This window comes from Nerophis ophidion, linkage group LG01 (genome assembly GCF_033978795.1).
Source record: "Nerophis ophidion isolate RoL-2023_Sa linkage group LG01, RoL_Noph_v1.0, whole genome shotgun sequence".
Classification (NCBI taxonomy): Eukaryota; Metazoa; Chordata; class Actinopteri; order Syngnathiformes; family Syngnathidae; genus Nerophis; species Nerophis ophidion.
Window position 1 is genome coordinate 45,402,193 of NC_084611.1, and position 16,587 is coordinate 45,418,779.

The 16,587-nt window shown below is 38.7% G+C and overlaps 1 protein-coding gene across 2 annotated transcripts in view; it reads left to right on the plus strand.

The window, feature by feature from the left end:
• Positions 1 to 16,587, plus strand: part of bmp2k (BMP2 inducible kinase) — a 90,014-nt gene that overhangs the window by 71,021 nt on the left and 2,406 nt on the right. For both annotated transcript variants that reach the window (XM_061904907.1, XM_061904915.1), the window contains exons 13-15: positions 3,747 to 3,877; positions 5,060 to 5,175; positions 5,244 to 5,333. In XM_061904907.1, coding sequence (XP_061760891.1) covers positions 3,747 to 3,877; positions 5,060 to 5,175; positions 5,244 to 5,333 — 337 coding nt within the window. The remainder of the gene's footprint in view (positions 1 to 3,746; positions 3,878 to 5,059; positions 5,176 to 5,243; positions 5,334 to 16,587) is intronic.

Consider the following 16,587-nt stretch of genomic DNA (forward strand, 5'->3'; position numbering starts at 1 on the left):
ACACTTCTTGGCTTTTCGGTATCTGTCCGCTGCCTCTAGAATCCCATGAGCCAAAAGGACCCTCTAAGACTCCTTCTTCAGAGGGTTGTGGGATTACCACCACGACAGGCCCTAACCACCTTCCGGCAACAGGTCTGATCACTTGCCTCGACAAGAGGCCTGGAAGATGGTCCACTCGGACTCAATGTACAGTTCCTTCCTTATGACATGGTCAAAGTTTTTCCGGAGGTGGTAATTGAAACTCTCTAACAGGAGACTCTGCCAGATGTTCCCAGCAGACCCCCACAATGTGTTTGGGCTTTCCAGGTCTGTCCGGCATCCTCCCCCACCATCGGAGCTGACTCACCACCAGGTGGTGATCGGCTGAAAGCCCCGCCTCCTTCACCCGAGTGTCCAAAACATGAGGCCATGAGAGACCAACAAAGTGGATCATGGAACTGGGGCCTTGGGTGTCCTGGTGCCAAGTGCACATATGGACACCCTTGTGTTTGAACATGTTTGTTATGGACAATCTGTGACCAGCACACAAGTCCAATAAGAAAACACCACTTGGGTTCAGATCAGGGTGGCCATTCTTCCCGAACACGCCTCTCCACTGTCTGTCGTTGAAACAAAAGAATGCACTCTCCAGTTTTCCCTCTAGAGACTCCAGAAAGGGTGGGTACTAAGAACTGCTGGTTGGTGCGTAAGACCAAACAACAGTCAGGACCTCTCCCCACACCCACGGGCAGAGGGAAGCTACCCTCTCACCCACAGAGTTCAAGTCCAACATTCAGGCTCTGAGCCGAGGGGCAACAAGTAGAGCAGGTCGCCTCTCCCTGCTGGCAACACCCGAGTGGAAGAGAGTCCAGCCCCTCTGGAGAGAACTGGTTCCAGAGCCCTTACCGTGCATCAGTGAGTCTGACTAGATCCAGCCGGAAGTTCTCCACCTTGTGCACCAGCTCAGGCGACGTTCCTTGTACCAAGAGCTAGCTTGTGCAGCTGAGGATCAGACCGCTAGGGGCCCTCGCTGCCTTTAATTCAGTATTTTTGGAGCACTAACACTTCAAACAAATGCCACTAAAATCCTTGGGGGTCCAAAGGGTCCCACTCATCAAAGTGTTCCAAATAAACAACAAATATGGAGCATTTCTCATTTCGAAAAATAGAATATTTGATGTTCAGTCTTTAGAGCTCTAAATAGGTCAGGACCGTCCTCCCACGCCGGGCCTTGGAAGCAGACGCTCACTACTTGCCGCAAACATTCAGGGGGGAAAAAAAAAGAAGTTGTCAACAGGCGGCGCAATTTATAGCTGCCACCATCTGTTCGACTCTGTGGCAATCTGCTGTGAGGGGATGAACAGAGGGTGAACGTGAGCACCGTGGCACGCTAACATATGAGGCAGACTTCAGTCCCTTTTCTTAAAGGGCCAGCATCCTTCCAAATGATATCACCCTGATCGTCATCCATGTTTCATCCATCAGCCAATCACAAGCAGTGTTGATGAAGGTGTTACTTTTACTTGGAAGAAGTCATTCAATTACTTTCATGAACGTGTATATATATATATATATATATATATATATATATATATATATATATATACAATATATATATATATATGTATATTTATATAGACATATACATATATATGTATGTACAAACCCCGTTTCCATATGAGTTGGGAAATTGTGTTAGATGTAAATATAAACGGAATACAATGATTTGCAAATCCTTTTCAACCCATATTCAGTTGAGTGCACTACAAAGACAACATATTTGATGTTCAATCTCAAACTTTATTTTTTTTTTGCAAATAATAATTAACTTAAAATTTCATGGCTGCAACACGTGCCAAAGTAGTTGGGAAAGGGCATGTTCACCACTGTGTTACATCACCTTTTCTTTTAACAACACTCAATAAACGTTTGGGAACTGAGGAAACTAATTGTTGAAGCTTTGAAAGTGGAATTATTTTTCCCATTCTTGTTTTATGTAGAGCTTCAGTCGTTCAACAGTCCTGAGTCTCCGGTGTCGTATTTTACGCTTCATACTGCGCCACACATTTTCCATGGGAGACAGGTCTCGACTGCAGGCGGACCAGGAAAGTACCCGCACTCTTTTTTTACGAAGCCACGCTGTTGTAACACGTGCTAAATGTGGCTTGGCATTGTCTTGCTGAAATAAGCAGGGGCGTGCGTCCATGAAAAAGACGGAGCTTAGATGGCAGCATATGTTGTTCCAAAACCTGTATGTACCTTTCAGCATTAATGGTGCCTTCACAGATGTGTAAGTTACCCATGCCTTGGGCACTAATGCACCCCCATACCATCACAGATGCTGTTTTTTTAACTTTGCGTCGATAACAGTCTGGATAGTTCACTTCCCCTTTGGTTCGGATGACACCGTGTCGAATATTTCTAAAAAGAATTTGAAATGTGGACTCGTCAGACCACAGAACACTTTTCCACTTTGCATCAGTCCATCTTAGATGATCTCGGGCCCAGAGAATCCGGCGGCGTTTCTGGATGTTGTTGATAAATGGCTTTCGCTTTGCATAGTAGAGCTTTAACTTCCACTTACAGATATAGCGACCAACTGTATTTAGTGACAGTGGTTTTCTGAAGTGTTCCTGATCCCATGTGGTGATACCCTTTAAAGATTGATGTTGGTTTTTTGATGCGGTGCTGTCTGAAAGATCGAAGGTCACACTCATTCCAGGTTGGTTTCCGGCTATGCCGCTTACGTGGAGTGATTTCCCTAGATTTTCTGAACCTTTTGATGATATTATGTTTTTATACCCAATCATGGCACTCACCTGTTCCCAATTAGTCTGCACACAAAGCTTCAACAATTAGTTTCCTCAGTTCCCAAACATTTGTTGAGTGTTGTTAAAAGAAAAGATGATGTAACACAGTGGTGAACATGCCCTTTCCCAACTACTTTGGCACGTGTTGCAGCCATGAAATTCAAAGTTAATTATTATTATTAATCATTGTATTCCGTTTATATTTACATCTAACACAATTTCCCAACTCATATAGAAACGGGTTTTGTATATGTGTGTGTGTACATATATATACACACACACAGACATATATATATATATATATAGGTGTGGGAAAAAAATCACAAGACTACTTCATCTCTACAGATCTGTTTCACGAGGGGTTCCCTCAATCATCAGGAGATGATTGAGGGAACCCCTCATGAAACAGATCTGTAGAGATGAAGTAGTCTTGTGATTTTTTTCCCACACCTACATCGCGCTCTACCACGGTATCGAGCACTATTCTCTGGATAATCCAATCAAGACATATATATATATTTATTTATATATATATATATATATATATATATATATGTATGTGTGTGTGTGTGTATATAATTCATATACATACACATGGATACGACCATTTAAACTGTACGTAAACACTTAACACACTTTGAGAAGTTTGCACACTTTACAATTTTGCGCACTTTGCACGGTACAAACACTTTGCACACTACATTATTTGGAACGTTTACAGACTTCACACAGCATAAACACTACACAATATGAAAAGTCTGCACAATATTAACACTTTCCAAACTTTTCAAAGTTTGAAAAGTCTGCACACTTCACACACTTAACAGTTGACTCTTTTTGTACAGTATGAACACTTTGCACAATCAACAGTTGACACTTTTTGTACAGTATGAACACTTTGCACACTTCTTCCAACATGGCGTCCTCAGTGTGACTTTCCTCCTCTCCCTCCTCCAGCTGCATCAGTACCAGCAGACCTTCCTCCAGCAGCAAGTCCCCATGTCCTCCTCCTTGGACCTGCAGCTGTCTGTGGGCCAGGTGGGGGCGCCCTCACCCTCACCCTCCTACACCCATTCCACTCATGAAAGGTGGGCCACACACACTGTCTGCCATCTTCTTCAGCGTCGCACTGCCCTCTAGTGGCTGTCTTTTGCATCTACTCCTTTTCATCAGCATCAATGGCTCTCACACACACACACACACACGAGTGTGACGAGAAAACTATTGCCAGCTAGTATAGAGTCTGTATAAAAACAACACTAAAGCGATTAGAATTATATTTTTATTTGATTTGTTCCTAAATGATATAAAAGTTGTTTTGTGGTTTTCTTGAGGACAAAAGCCACATGAGTCCAAAGGTGGTCTAATACTGTTAAACTGCACAATTGTATGATACTGATGACGATTGTCTCCAAACATCAAACTGGTCATGAAAGAAAGGTGTCCTTCTTCACATCTTGACTTTTACTTTGAAAAACATCTTACTTCATGCGCTGAAAATGCCACGGCAACACAATTGTGGTGAACATTATTGATCTTAAATCTGATGTAACTAACATTATTGATCCTAAATCTGATATCATATTGAAGATTATTGATCCTAAATCTGATATAACTAACATTATTGATCCTAAATCTGATATGGTGAACATTGTTCGTCCTAAATCTGATATCATGGAGAACAGTATCTATCATATGATATCATGGAGAACAGTATCTATCATACATTTGATATCATGGGGAACGGTATCTATCATACATTTGATATCACGGTGAACATTGTTAATTCTAAATCTGATATAATGGTGAACATTGTTGATCCTAAATCTGATATCATGGTGAACATTGTTGATCCTAAATCTGATATGGTGAACATTGTTCATCCTAAATCTGATATCATGGTGAACATTGTTCATCCTAAATCTGATATCATGGAGAACATTGAGTCAAAATTTGATATCATGGAGAACAGTATCTATCATACATCTGATATCATGGTGAACATTGTTAATTCTAAATCAGATATCATAGTGGACATAATTCATCATAAATCTGATATCATGGTGAACATTGTTGATCCTAAATCTGATTTCATGGTGAACATTGTTGATCCTAAATCTGATAACATGGTGAACAATGTTGATCCTTAAGATGATATCATGGTGAACATTGTTGATCCTAAAGCTGATATCATGGTGAACATTGTTGATCAATAATCTGATATCATGGTGAAGATTGTTGATCCTCAAGCTGCTATGTTGTGCACACAGGTCCTCGTCCTCGCTCCCCCCCGACATGTCTTGCTGGAACCCCTTCGGAGAGGACAACTTCTCCCGACTGACCGAGGAGGAGCTGATCGACCGGGAGTTTGACCTGCTGCGAGCAAGCAAGTGACCTTTGACCTGGTGCCTAAACCCACCTCGGCTGGCGTCCTCACCTGTGTCGTCCTCACAGAGAAGCCCGAGGACCCGGAGCCCCCCCAGTCCTCCAGACCCCTGCTGGCTGAAGACCTCTTTGGCTCGCCGCCGTTCCTGTCCAACGCAGGCAAGTCTTAGGGCAGCCCCGCTGCTAGGACCCCACCTTCTGTGTTCCTGTCCAACGCAGGCAAGTCTTAGGGCAGCCCCGCTGCCAGGACCCCGCCTTCTGCGCTTGCTAGTAGGAACTTCTATTGTCCGTCACTAGCTGGGCGGGGACAACAGGAAGAGGTGGAGCTTCCTAAGATAACACGTTCTTTACACTCGCGTACCTAACTCTGCGTGGAACAAAGTCAACTTAAACTTTTTTTTATTCCTAGGACCAAAACTTCATGTGATTGTGGACATTTGCTATCTTCTCTGACTTGTAAATTATGTTTTTAACGCAGGATGAGTCCTTTACTTTTGAAGTGGAAAACGCCGTCAACTTCGTCCGCTCTTTTTGCCACCTTTTTCACGGCTAATTAGCATGTGGCTAACGTGCTAGCAAATGGCAAAGCAATGAGGTGTTGACCTGGAATATAAGTCGACACTTTTTTACACCCAGACAAACTTCTAGCTACTATCACCGTATTGTCCGGACAGCGCTTTATAAGCCACACCCACTAAAATATTTGTACATATATTATCCGCAGCTATATACCAAATATTTAGTAAATGTTTATTTACATACCTTAATTGTTTTCAAACGGTGTCTGTAACAGGGCAGTAAAAGGGCTGGTCAAACAAAACAGAAGTCATGGTCATGGCGCAGGCTAGCTCTTCAGTCAGCAAAACAGACCGAATAACTCCACGCTGACGTTTTGCTGAATTTACTGAGGAATTTATGACAGTGAAACAATACAAAAACAATGTCATTGTAAGTTAATACTACTGTGTTTGCATATGAATTATTGCTAAGGACGCTAACATGACAATACGATAGCAGGTACAAACATGCATGAAAACAACGCTACACATGAGACGCTGTAGTACGTAAGGATAGTTTTAGTTTTACTGTCAAACTTACACACCTTGCATAGAGTGAGGAATGATGAATGCATACAAGCACTTGTACTTCCTGTTTGAAGTCCAAACAGAAGCAAGTCAGTGAGCAAACTGCTCCAAAAATGGCGCCGTAGCACAAACAATAACACACCTTTTCAGTGGCTTTGTTTTGTTTCTAAGAAAAACTATATGTAGTCCTGGCTTATAGTTCATAATGGGAACTTTGGACTCCTCACCATTCCTTCTCCTTCTGGTTCTTGCAGGACAATTTGATCCAGAATCCATCCTCCGTTCAAAGCCACTCTGGCAATGTATCATTTGGAATAATCATTATCTGGCCAGCCATTTTCTACCGCTTATCCCTTTTGGGGTAGAAAGTAGCTTGGAGACAAACAACATTTTTAAAAAGTGATTTTACAAAAAAAGGTATATTTATATAGACGTATACATTATTAAGCAGTAGAAAATGGAAGGATTTAGAGTGGGTACAAATCCAAATTAGGTCCCCAGCTTGAATTCACATCACAACTCTTTGCTAGCATGCTAGCAACATTTGACACTTTATTTCCACATGTGAGTGACAGGAAGAAACGCTCCGGAAGAGAGTCCTTTGGCGCCACCTCTTTGTTTTCAGCAGAATAAAAAACTACTTTCCTTTCTTCTGCTCAGTAAATTTTTTGAAAGGCTGCGTGAAATATTCACTGACTTCTACCGCTACTTCCTGTACTTCTACCACTACTTCCTGTACGACATCAACGTTCTACCGCTACTTCCTGTACTTCTACCGCTACTTCCTGTATGACGTGAACGTTCAACCGCTACTTCCTGTACTTCTACTGCTACTTCCTGTATGACGTGAACATTCTACCGCTACTTCCTGTACTACTACCGCTACTTCCTGTATGACGTGAACATTCTACCGCTACTTCCTGTACTTCTACTGCTACTTCCTGTAGGACATCAACGTTCTACCACTACTTCCTGTACTTCTACCACTACTTCCTGTATGACTTAAACATTCTACCGCTACTTCCTGTACTTCTACCGCTACTTCCTGTACGACGTAAACGTTCTACTGCTACTTCCTGTACGACGTAAACGTTCTACCGCTACATCCTGTACGACGTAAACGTTCTACCGCTACATCCTGTACGGCGTAAACGTTCTACCGCTACTTCCTGTACTTTTACTGCTACTTTCTGTAGGACATCAACGTTCTACCACTACTTCCTGTACTTCTACCACTACTTCCTGTATGACTTAAACATTCTACCGCTACTTCCTGTACTTCTACCGCTACTTCCTGTACGACGTAAACGTTCTACTGCTACTTCCTGTACGACGTAAACGTTCTACCGCTACATCCTGTACGACGTAAACGTTCTACCGCTACATCCTGTACGGCGTAAACGTTCTACCGCTACTTCCTGTACGACGTAAAAGTTCTACCGCTACTTCCTGTACGACGTAAACGTTCTACTGCTACTTCCTGTACGACGTAAACGTTCTACTGCTACTTCCTGTACGGCGTAAACATTCTACCACTACTTCCTGTACGACGTGAACGTTCAACCATTACTTCCTGTACTTCTACCGCTACTTCCTGTACAACGTGAACGTTCTACCGCTACTTCCTGTACGACGTGAACATTCTACCGCTACTTCCTGTACTTTTACTGCTACTTCCTGTATGACATGAATGTTCTACCACTACTTCCTGTACTTCTACCGCTACTTCCTGTATGACGTAAACGTTCTACTGCTACTTCCTGTACGATGTGAACGTTCTACCACTACTTCCTGTACGACGTGAACGTTCAACCATTACTTCCTGTACTTCTACCGCTACTTCCTGTACAACGTGAACGTTCTACCGCTACTTCCTGTACGACGTGAACATTCTACCGCTACTTCCTGTACTTTTACTGCTACTTCCTGTATGACATGAATGTTCTACCACTACTTCCTGTACTTCTACCGCTACTTCCTGTATGACGTAAACGTTCTACTGCTACTTCCTGTACGATGTGAACGTTCTACCACTACTTCCTGTACGACGTGAACGTTCAACCATTACTTCCTGTACTTCTACCGCTACTTCCTGTACAACGTGAACGTTCTACCGCTACTTCCTGTACGACGTGAACATTCTACCGCTACTTCCTGTACTTTTACTGCTACTTCCTGTATGACATGAATGTTCTACCACTACTTCCTGTACTTCTACCGCTACTTCCTGTATGACGTAAACGTTCTACTGCTACTTCCTGTACGATGTGAACGTTCTACCACTACTTCCTGTACGACGTGAACGTTCAACCGTTACTTCCTGTACTTCTACCGCTACTTCCTGTATAACGTGAACATTCTACCGCTACTTCCTGTACTTCTACCGCTACTTCCAGTGCAACGTAAACGTTCTACCACTACTTCCTGTACGACGCGAACGTTCAACCATTACTTCCTGTACTTCTACTGCTACTTCCTGTACGACGTGAACGTACTACCGCTACTTCCTGTACTTCTACCGCTACTTCCTGTACTTTTACTGCTACTTCCTGTATGACATGAATGTTCTACCACTACTTCCTGTACTTCTACCCCTACTTCCTGTATGACGTAAACGTCATACTGCTACTTCCTGTACTTCTACTGCTACTTCCTGTACGACGTGACCGTTCTACTGCTACTTCCTGTACTTATACCGCTACTTCCTGTATGACGTGACTGTTCTACTGCTACGTCCTGTACTTCTACCGCTACTTACTGTACGACATGAACGTTCTACTGTTAATTCCTGTACTTCTAACGCTATTATTTCCCGTACTTCTACCGCTACTTCCTGTACGACGTGAACGTTCTACCGCTTTTTCCTGTATGGCGTGAACGTTCTACCGCTACTTCCTGTACTTGTACCGCTGCTTCCTGTCCAACGTGAACGTTTTTCCGCTACTTCCTGTATGACGTGAATGTTTTACCGCTACTTCCTGTACGACATGAATGTTCTACCGCTACTATCTGTACGATGTGAATGTTCTACCGCTACTTCCTGAATGACATGAACGTTCTACCGCTACTATCTGTACGATTTGAACATTCTACCGCTACTTCCTGAACGACATGAACGTTCTACCGCTACTTCCTGTACTTCACCCGCTACTTCCTGTACGACGTAAATGTTCTACCGCTACTTCCTGAATGACGTGCAGGTTCTATTGCTACTTCCTGTACTTCTACCGCTACTTCCTGTACAGCGTGAAGGTTCTGCCGCTACTTCCTGTATGACGTGAACGTTCAACCATTACTTCCTGTACTTCTACCGCTACTTCCTGTACAACATGAACGTTCTACCGCTACTTCCTGTACTTCTACCGCTACTTTCTGTACGACGTGAACGTTCTACCACTATTTCCTGTACTTCTACCGCTACTTCCTGTATGACGTGAACGTTTTACTGCTATTTCCTTTACTTCTACCCCTACTTTTTTACTTCTACCGCTACTTCCTTTACGACGTGAACGTTCTACCGCTACTTCCTGTACGACATGAACGTTCTGCCGCTACTTTCTGTACTTCTACCGTTACTTCCTGAACGACGTGAAGGTTCTACCGCTACTTCCTGTACTTCTACCGCTACTTCTTGTACAACGTGAACTTTCTACCGCTAATTCCTCTACGATGTGAAGGTTCTACCGCTACTTCCTGTACGACGTGAATGTTCTACCGCTAATTCCTCTACGATGTGAAGGTTCTACCGCTACTTCCTGTACGACGTGAATGTTCTACCGCTACTTCCTGTACGACGTGAATGTTCTACCGCTACTTCTTGTAGAACGTGAAGGTTTTATTAGCCAAACATTTTGAAGCGTGAGACGATGTGTTTACTTAAGTCTACTGGGTGGAATGGAACAAAAGATTCAAATACTCGAGATGGCGTGAACAGCCGTTTGGTTGTAAAAGCAGCAATAATCACTTCCTTTTCTGAATAATGTGAACGTTTGTGCTTCTTTCTTCTTTTTTTAACGCAGATTGTAGTTTTTCCAGGCAGCAAAAATGAATGAGTTGATTTAAAAGGAACAGAAGAGTCAAACACTTTGATTAGACAAATTTTGGCGCATTATGCAACCCTCGTTCCGACGCTAACATTCCATTTAAGCGCCGTCGTGCTAACTTTTTCATACTTATCAACTGGGTACGAATGTGTTTGTCTGCACACAAATGTGTGTGGACACTTAGCAGCATGCTAACCAAAAACACTGAAGGTGAAGGGTGTTTTGCTAACATGCTAAAGGTTACCATGTGTCCTTTTCTTGCTAAAAAACTCAAGTGCCTTTTTTCTGGTGTTTTGTTGTCCTGTGGAGCAGCAGTGCTGATTAGAACAATAATCAATCAATCAATCAGTGCATTGATTTATTGTGCATGTTTACATCATGGGGGCCAAACTGTGGCAGCCATTTTGTTATTTGTCATTTATAAAAGCGATACAAACCAGTCATAAAATTAAATCATATTATGATTTTTATTCAATGCTTTGGGCCTGTAGATCACTTTCAGATCTGTCTGTCGATATTAAGCTTTTTGTTTTTATGCTTCAAGCCATTTTTGACAAAATCCTTTTTTATGGCAAAAACACAAAATATGCAATATCTCCCCTCAAGATATTAAAAACTGTAATATTTGATGTGAAGTAACTTGAGCCTTAAAGAGATCCATAATTCATAGCATTGATTTTGGTTCATTATTATTTTATGAGTAATGTCAGTTTGAATGAAAAAAAAAAAAACTGTAAAACTCTCAGGGACCCAAAAGAGTCCCACTCAGAAAATTGATGAAAAATAAATCATAACTTTTTTATTTATTTATTAATTTTACTTTCAACACTTCTAGATAAACTTCAGATCTGTCAATCATAAGTAATTTTTTGTTTGGACGTCTTTTTGTTCGTTTTACGTTCTTTTTGTCAAAGAATATTTTGTGTTTTTTTATGGCAAAAACACAAAATATGCAAAATTTTAAAGTGTAAAATTTGATGAGAAGTAATTGGAACAATAAATATGTCAATAATTCATAACATTGATTTTGATTCGTCATTATTTTATTAGTTATGGCAGTTTGATGTTTTTTTAATCACACGAAAACTCCAAGGGACCCAAAAGGTTTTTACTCATAAAATTTCCAAAAATAAGTCATACATAATTTTCTTTTACTTTCAACACTTAAATCACCAAATTAACTTCAGATCTGTCGAGTATAAGGTTAAAAAAAAGTTTTTAATAGCCTTTTTGTCATTGAAAATGTTTTTTTCTAACGGCAAATATTAAAACCCCCTCACCCCACACCCCGACCCCAAAAATATTTTAAAGTAAAATATTTGATGTGAAGTAATTGAATAGATCCATAATTCATAACATTGGTTTTGGTTCATTGTTATTGTATGAGTGATGTCAGTTTTAAAAAAATCTCACTAAAACTCTCAGGGACCCAAAAGGGTCCTACTCTTAAAATTGTTGAAAATAAATTATACCTTTAAAAATGTTTTTTACTTTTAACACCTCCTAATAAACTTCAGATCTATCTGTCAATTTATAAGTATTTTTTTTAAATGTATTTTTGTTTGTTTTACTTCCTTTTTGTCAAAGAAGACTTTGTTTTTTTTTTTATGGCAAACACAAAATATGCAACATTTTGACTCCAAAAATATTTCAAAGTGTAATATTTCATATAAATGAATTGATTTTGATTCATTAATATTTTTTGGGCAATGATAGTTTTAAGGAAAAAAATGTATTCCACTTTTTTTTCCCGTCGTGTATAGAATGTGCCATAAAAAAAAAAAGAGCTCATTTTACATCTGTAAAAGGTTCCGACATACGCTAGCATGCGAATGTTGACGCTTATCGCTAAGCATTGTACGAACAAGCCGAGTTGTTCGCCTGTCGGGATGTTTGCCCTCGGCTTGTTGCCATGTCGCATGCGTACGACAGCCATGCTGAGAAACATCTTGTCGTCACGTGCTAAGCTAAGCTAGGCGACATGTTTGTTGTTTACATCTGCAGCTTCCCTTTTGTGACACCATGTTTGCTGTGTGAGTGTACCGCCAAAATAAAAGCCCTGCAACACAAAGTGGATGGCCTGTTTTTTGCAAAGTGCACCAGCAGCGGCAAGATGTCAGCGTGGCTGTCGCTAAAATTATTAGCATGGAAAAAAACTTCCTCAGCCTGTAAAACGGATGAAAAGGGTGTCAAAAGTAAAAAAAAAAAAAATGGAAATAAAAAGCTAATATTACAATTTTTTGTTGTTAGTTCTATATTTTTTATTAGTTAGTAATTTATATCTTGTTGTTGATTTAAGGTGAAGTATTCCTCACCTTCACAATAAGAGCGCTGTATGCAACACCCGGTCTGACTGTGGTTTTGAAAAAGTACCTTACATGAACTTAAAGGTACATTTACACAAATATTATGCATTGGCTTAAAATATTGAATTTATTGCACCGATGGATTTTTTCCTTTAATGACATTTTATTTATGGCACAAAAAGTACACAATCAGCTGGTAAAATTAGCATAAAAGGTAAAAAACAGAATTGTATTTTTTCCATTTGTTACAAAAAAAAATGTTTTACTTTTTGATTGTTAGTCATCTGTGTTTGATTACATTTGACATGACACAAAACACTATAGTGGTAAAATAAGTGTAAACAGTAAAAAAAAAATTGAATAAAAAATAAACGGATAAGCTGATTTGATCTTCTATCAATTTTTTGACTGTGCTAACAAAGTAAAGGTTTTGTAGAAGTACCTTACATGAACCTAAAGGTACATTTACAAAATATATTAAAATATTGGTCACATTTATTGCACCGATCATTTTTGGTGTTTAAATGACATTTGATTTATGACACAATATGCTGGTAAAATGAGCTCAAAATGTAAAACATTGAATTAAAAAATTATTAAAATAGAAAAAGTGAATTAAACTATTTCATATTGCTATTTAAATATATTGTTACTAAATGTTTTTATTTTTTGATGTTTGTAATTTGTGTTTAATTACATTTGATAAATGACACAAAAACATGATGGTAGTAAAATAAGTGTAAAAAGTAAAAAAAGGCAATTACAAATCTAATGTTGCTATGATTGAAATGTGTTTTTTAATACTATTTTTTCTTCACAATAAGAGCGCTGTGTGCAAGATCCGCTCTGACTGCTAACAAAATAAAGGTTTTAAAAGACTTTGTACATTGACACAGTTATTTACATTTAACTTGAAATACTCATCGAATATTGCACCAATAAATGTGTTTATTGACACTCTGCTGCTAGTGTAGTTTTTCCATACAGTTCTTTAAAATGATGACGATTATTTACTGCTTTTTCTATTAAAAGGTTAAAAAAGTTTTGGTGGTGAAATTAAGATTCATGTTTCAAATGAGGGGCTTCACGTTGGCAGAGGGGTTAGTGCGTCTGCCTCACAATACGAAGGTCCTGCAGTCCTGGGTTCAAATCCAGGCTCAGGATTTTTCTGTGTGGAGTTTGCATGTTCTCCACGTGAATGCGTGAGTTCTCTGGCTTCGTCCCACTTCCAAAGACATGCACCTGGGGATAGGTTGATTGGCAACACTAAATTGGCCCTAGTGTGTGAATAAGAGTGTGAATGTTGTCTGTCTATCTGTGTTGGCCCTGCGATGAGATAGCGACTTGTCCAGGGTGTACCCCGCCTTCCGCCCGATTGTAGCTGAGATAGGCGCCAGCGACCCCAAAAGGGAATAAATAAGCGGTAGAAATGGATGGATGTTTCAAATGAGCCAATAATGACGCGATTAGTCGTGATCAAAAAAAGACTTCAAATAATCATGATTATTTTGCCACAACAGAGAGAGAATTGAATGTAGCCGACCACCAGCGCGTATACCAGCAGGCATCTTATTATTAATAATACTTCAACACTTTTCAAAAGAAGACATTTTTAACTGAAGGTTTTTGTACATTTGAGCTAAAGTAGTGAGACCAACCTTGAATGCAATCAATTTACTTAGTCTGGTTAATTACTCTCACTTTTAGTCCACTCAATCACTAATCTGCTCCAAACACTCTGACAAAAAATGATATCAATAAAATAAATAATTTCTAAACAGCCAAGAAGGTGAAGACAAAATACATTTGACAGAAAATATTTCTAGTTTTGACTTATCAAATATAAATGTATTAGTTATTACCTCAGTAGTACTACAGGATGTACATTACAACTATTGTCAATATCAAAGTATTAATAGTTATTACCTCAATAGTACTACTGCATGATGTACATTACATCTATTGTCAATATCAAAGTATTAAAAAGTTATTACATCCAGTACTACATGATGTACACTACAACTATTGTCAATATAAAAGTATTAAAAAGTTATTACCTAAGTAGTACTACATGATGTACATTACAACTATTGTCAATATCAAAGTATTAATAGTTATTACCTCAGCAGTACTACATGATGTACACAACAACTATTGTCAATATAAAAGTATTAGACGGTTATTACCTCAGTAGTACTACATGATGTACATTACAACTATTAATATCAAAGTATTAAATAGTTATTACCTCAGTAGTACTACATGATGTACATTACAACTATTGTCAAAAGTATTAAACAGTTATTACCTCAGTAGTACTACAGGATGTACATTACAACTATTGTCTATATCAAAGTATTAAATAGTTATTACCTCAGTAGTACTACATGATGTACACTACAACTATTGTCAATATAAAAGTATTAAAAAGTTATTACCTAAGTAGTACTACATGATGTACATTACAACTATTGTCAATATCAAAGTATTAATAGTTATTACCTCAGCAGTACTACATGATGTACACAACAACTATTGTCAATATAAAAGTATTAGACGGTTATTACCTCAGTAGTACTACATGATGTACATTACAACTATTATCAATATCAAAGTATTAAATAGTTATTACCTCAGTAGTACTACATGATGTACACTACAACTATTGTCAATATAAAAGTATTAAATAGTTATTACGTCAGTAGTACTACATGATGTACATTACAACTATTGTCAAAAGTATTAAACAGTTATTACCTCAGTAGTACTACAGGATGTACATTACAACTATTGTCTATATCAAAGTATTAAATAGTTATTACCTCAGTAGTACTACATGATGTACACTACAACTATTGTCAATATAAAAGTATTAAATAGTTATTACGTCAGTAGTACTACATGATGTACACTACAACTATTGTCAAAACAAAAGTATTAAACAGCTATTACCTCAGTAGTACTACAGGATGTACATTACAACTATAGTCAATATCAAAGTATTAAATAGTTATTACCTCAGTAGTGCTAGATGTACATTACAACTACTGTCAAAACAAAAGTATTAAACACTTATTACTTCAGTAATACTACATGATGTACATTACAACTATTGTCAATATCAAAGTATTAATAGTTATTACCTCAGTAGTATTGATGTACATTACAACTATTGTCAATATCAAAGTATTAAACAATTACCTCAGTAGTACAAGATGATGTACACTAAAACAGTTTTACCTCAGTAGTACTATGTTAAGTACACTACAACTATTTTATATATAAAAGTATTAAACAGTTAAGTACCACATGATGTACATTACAACTAATGTCAATATACATGTATGAAATAGTAATTAGCTGAAATAAAAGATGTCTTTATGTGGTTTGGCCACTTGATGGCACTGTTGGCTGACATTAGTCCTGCAACCAAAGGGATGTTAATGCTCCACTTGAGCTTTTTGTCCAGCAAAGGGAAGGCAGGGTCAGCAACTTTTATACCTTTTTATTCTTTAATCCTAAATAAATGTCTTTTCTGCACTTCTTGTGTCTTAAAACCTTCTTGTTTGGAAGTGGACATGTTCTTAGTGACCCAGCAGGAGGTTCTGAATCATAACTCTATTAATAACAATAATTGTAATGATGATAATAATAATAACAATGACAATACTGATGATGATGGCCGTGGTCTAACCAGCTTCCTGGCAAACATTCAAGATGGGGGGACTTTGAGGACATTTAAAAATATAAAATCTGGGATTTAAAAAGTAATTTTGGAACTAAACTATTTTCATTTCATGTCCTGTATGGATCAATAATATTTCATGTCCTCATATGGATCGATGATATCTCATGTCCTCGTATGGATCAACCATATTTCATGTCTTCGTATGAATCGATAATATTTCATGTCTTTGTATGGATCGATGGTATCTCATGTCCTCGTACAGATCGATGGTATTTCATGTCTTTGTATGGA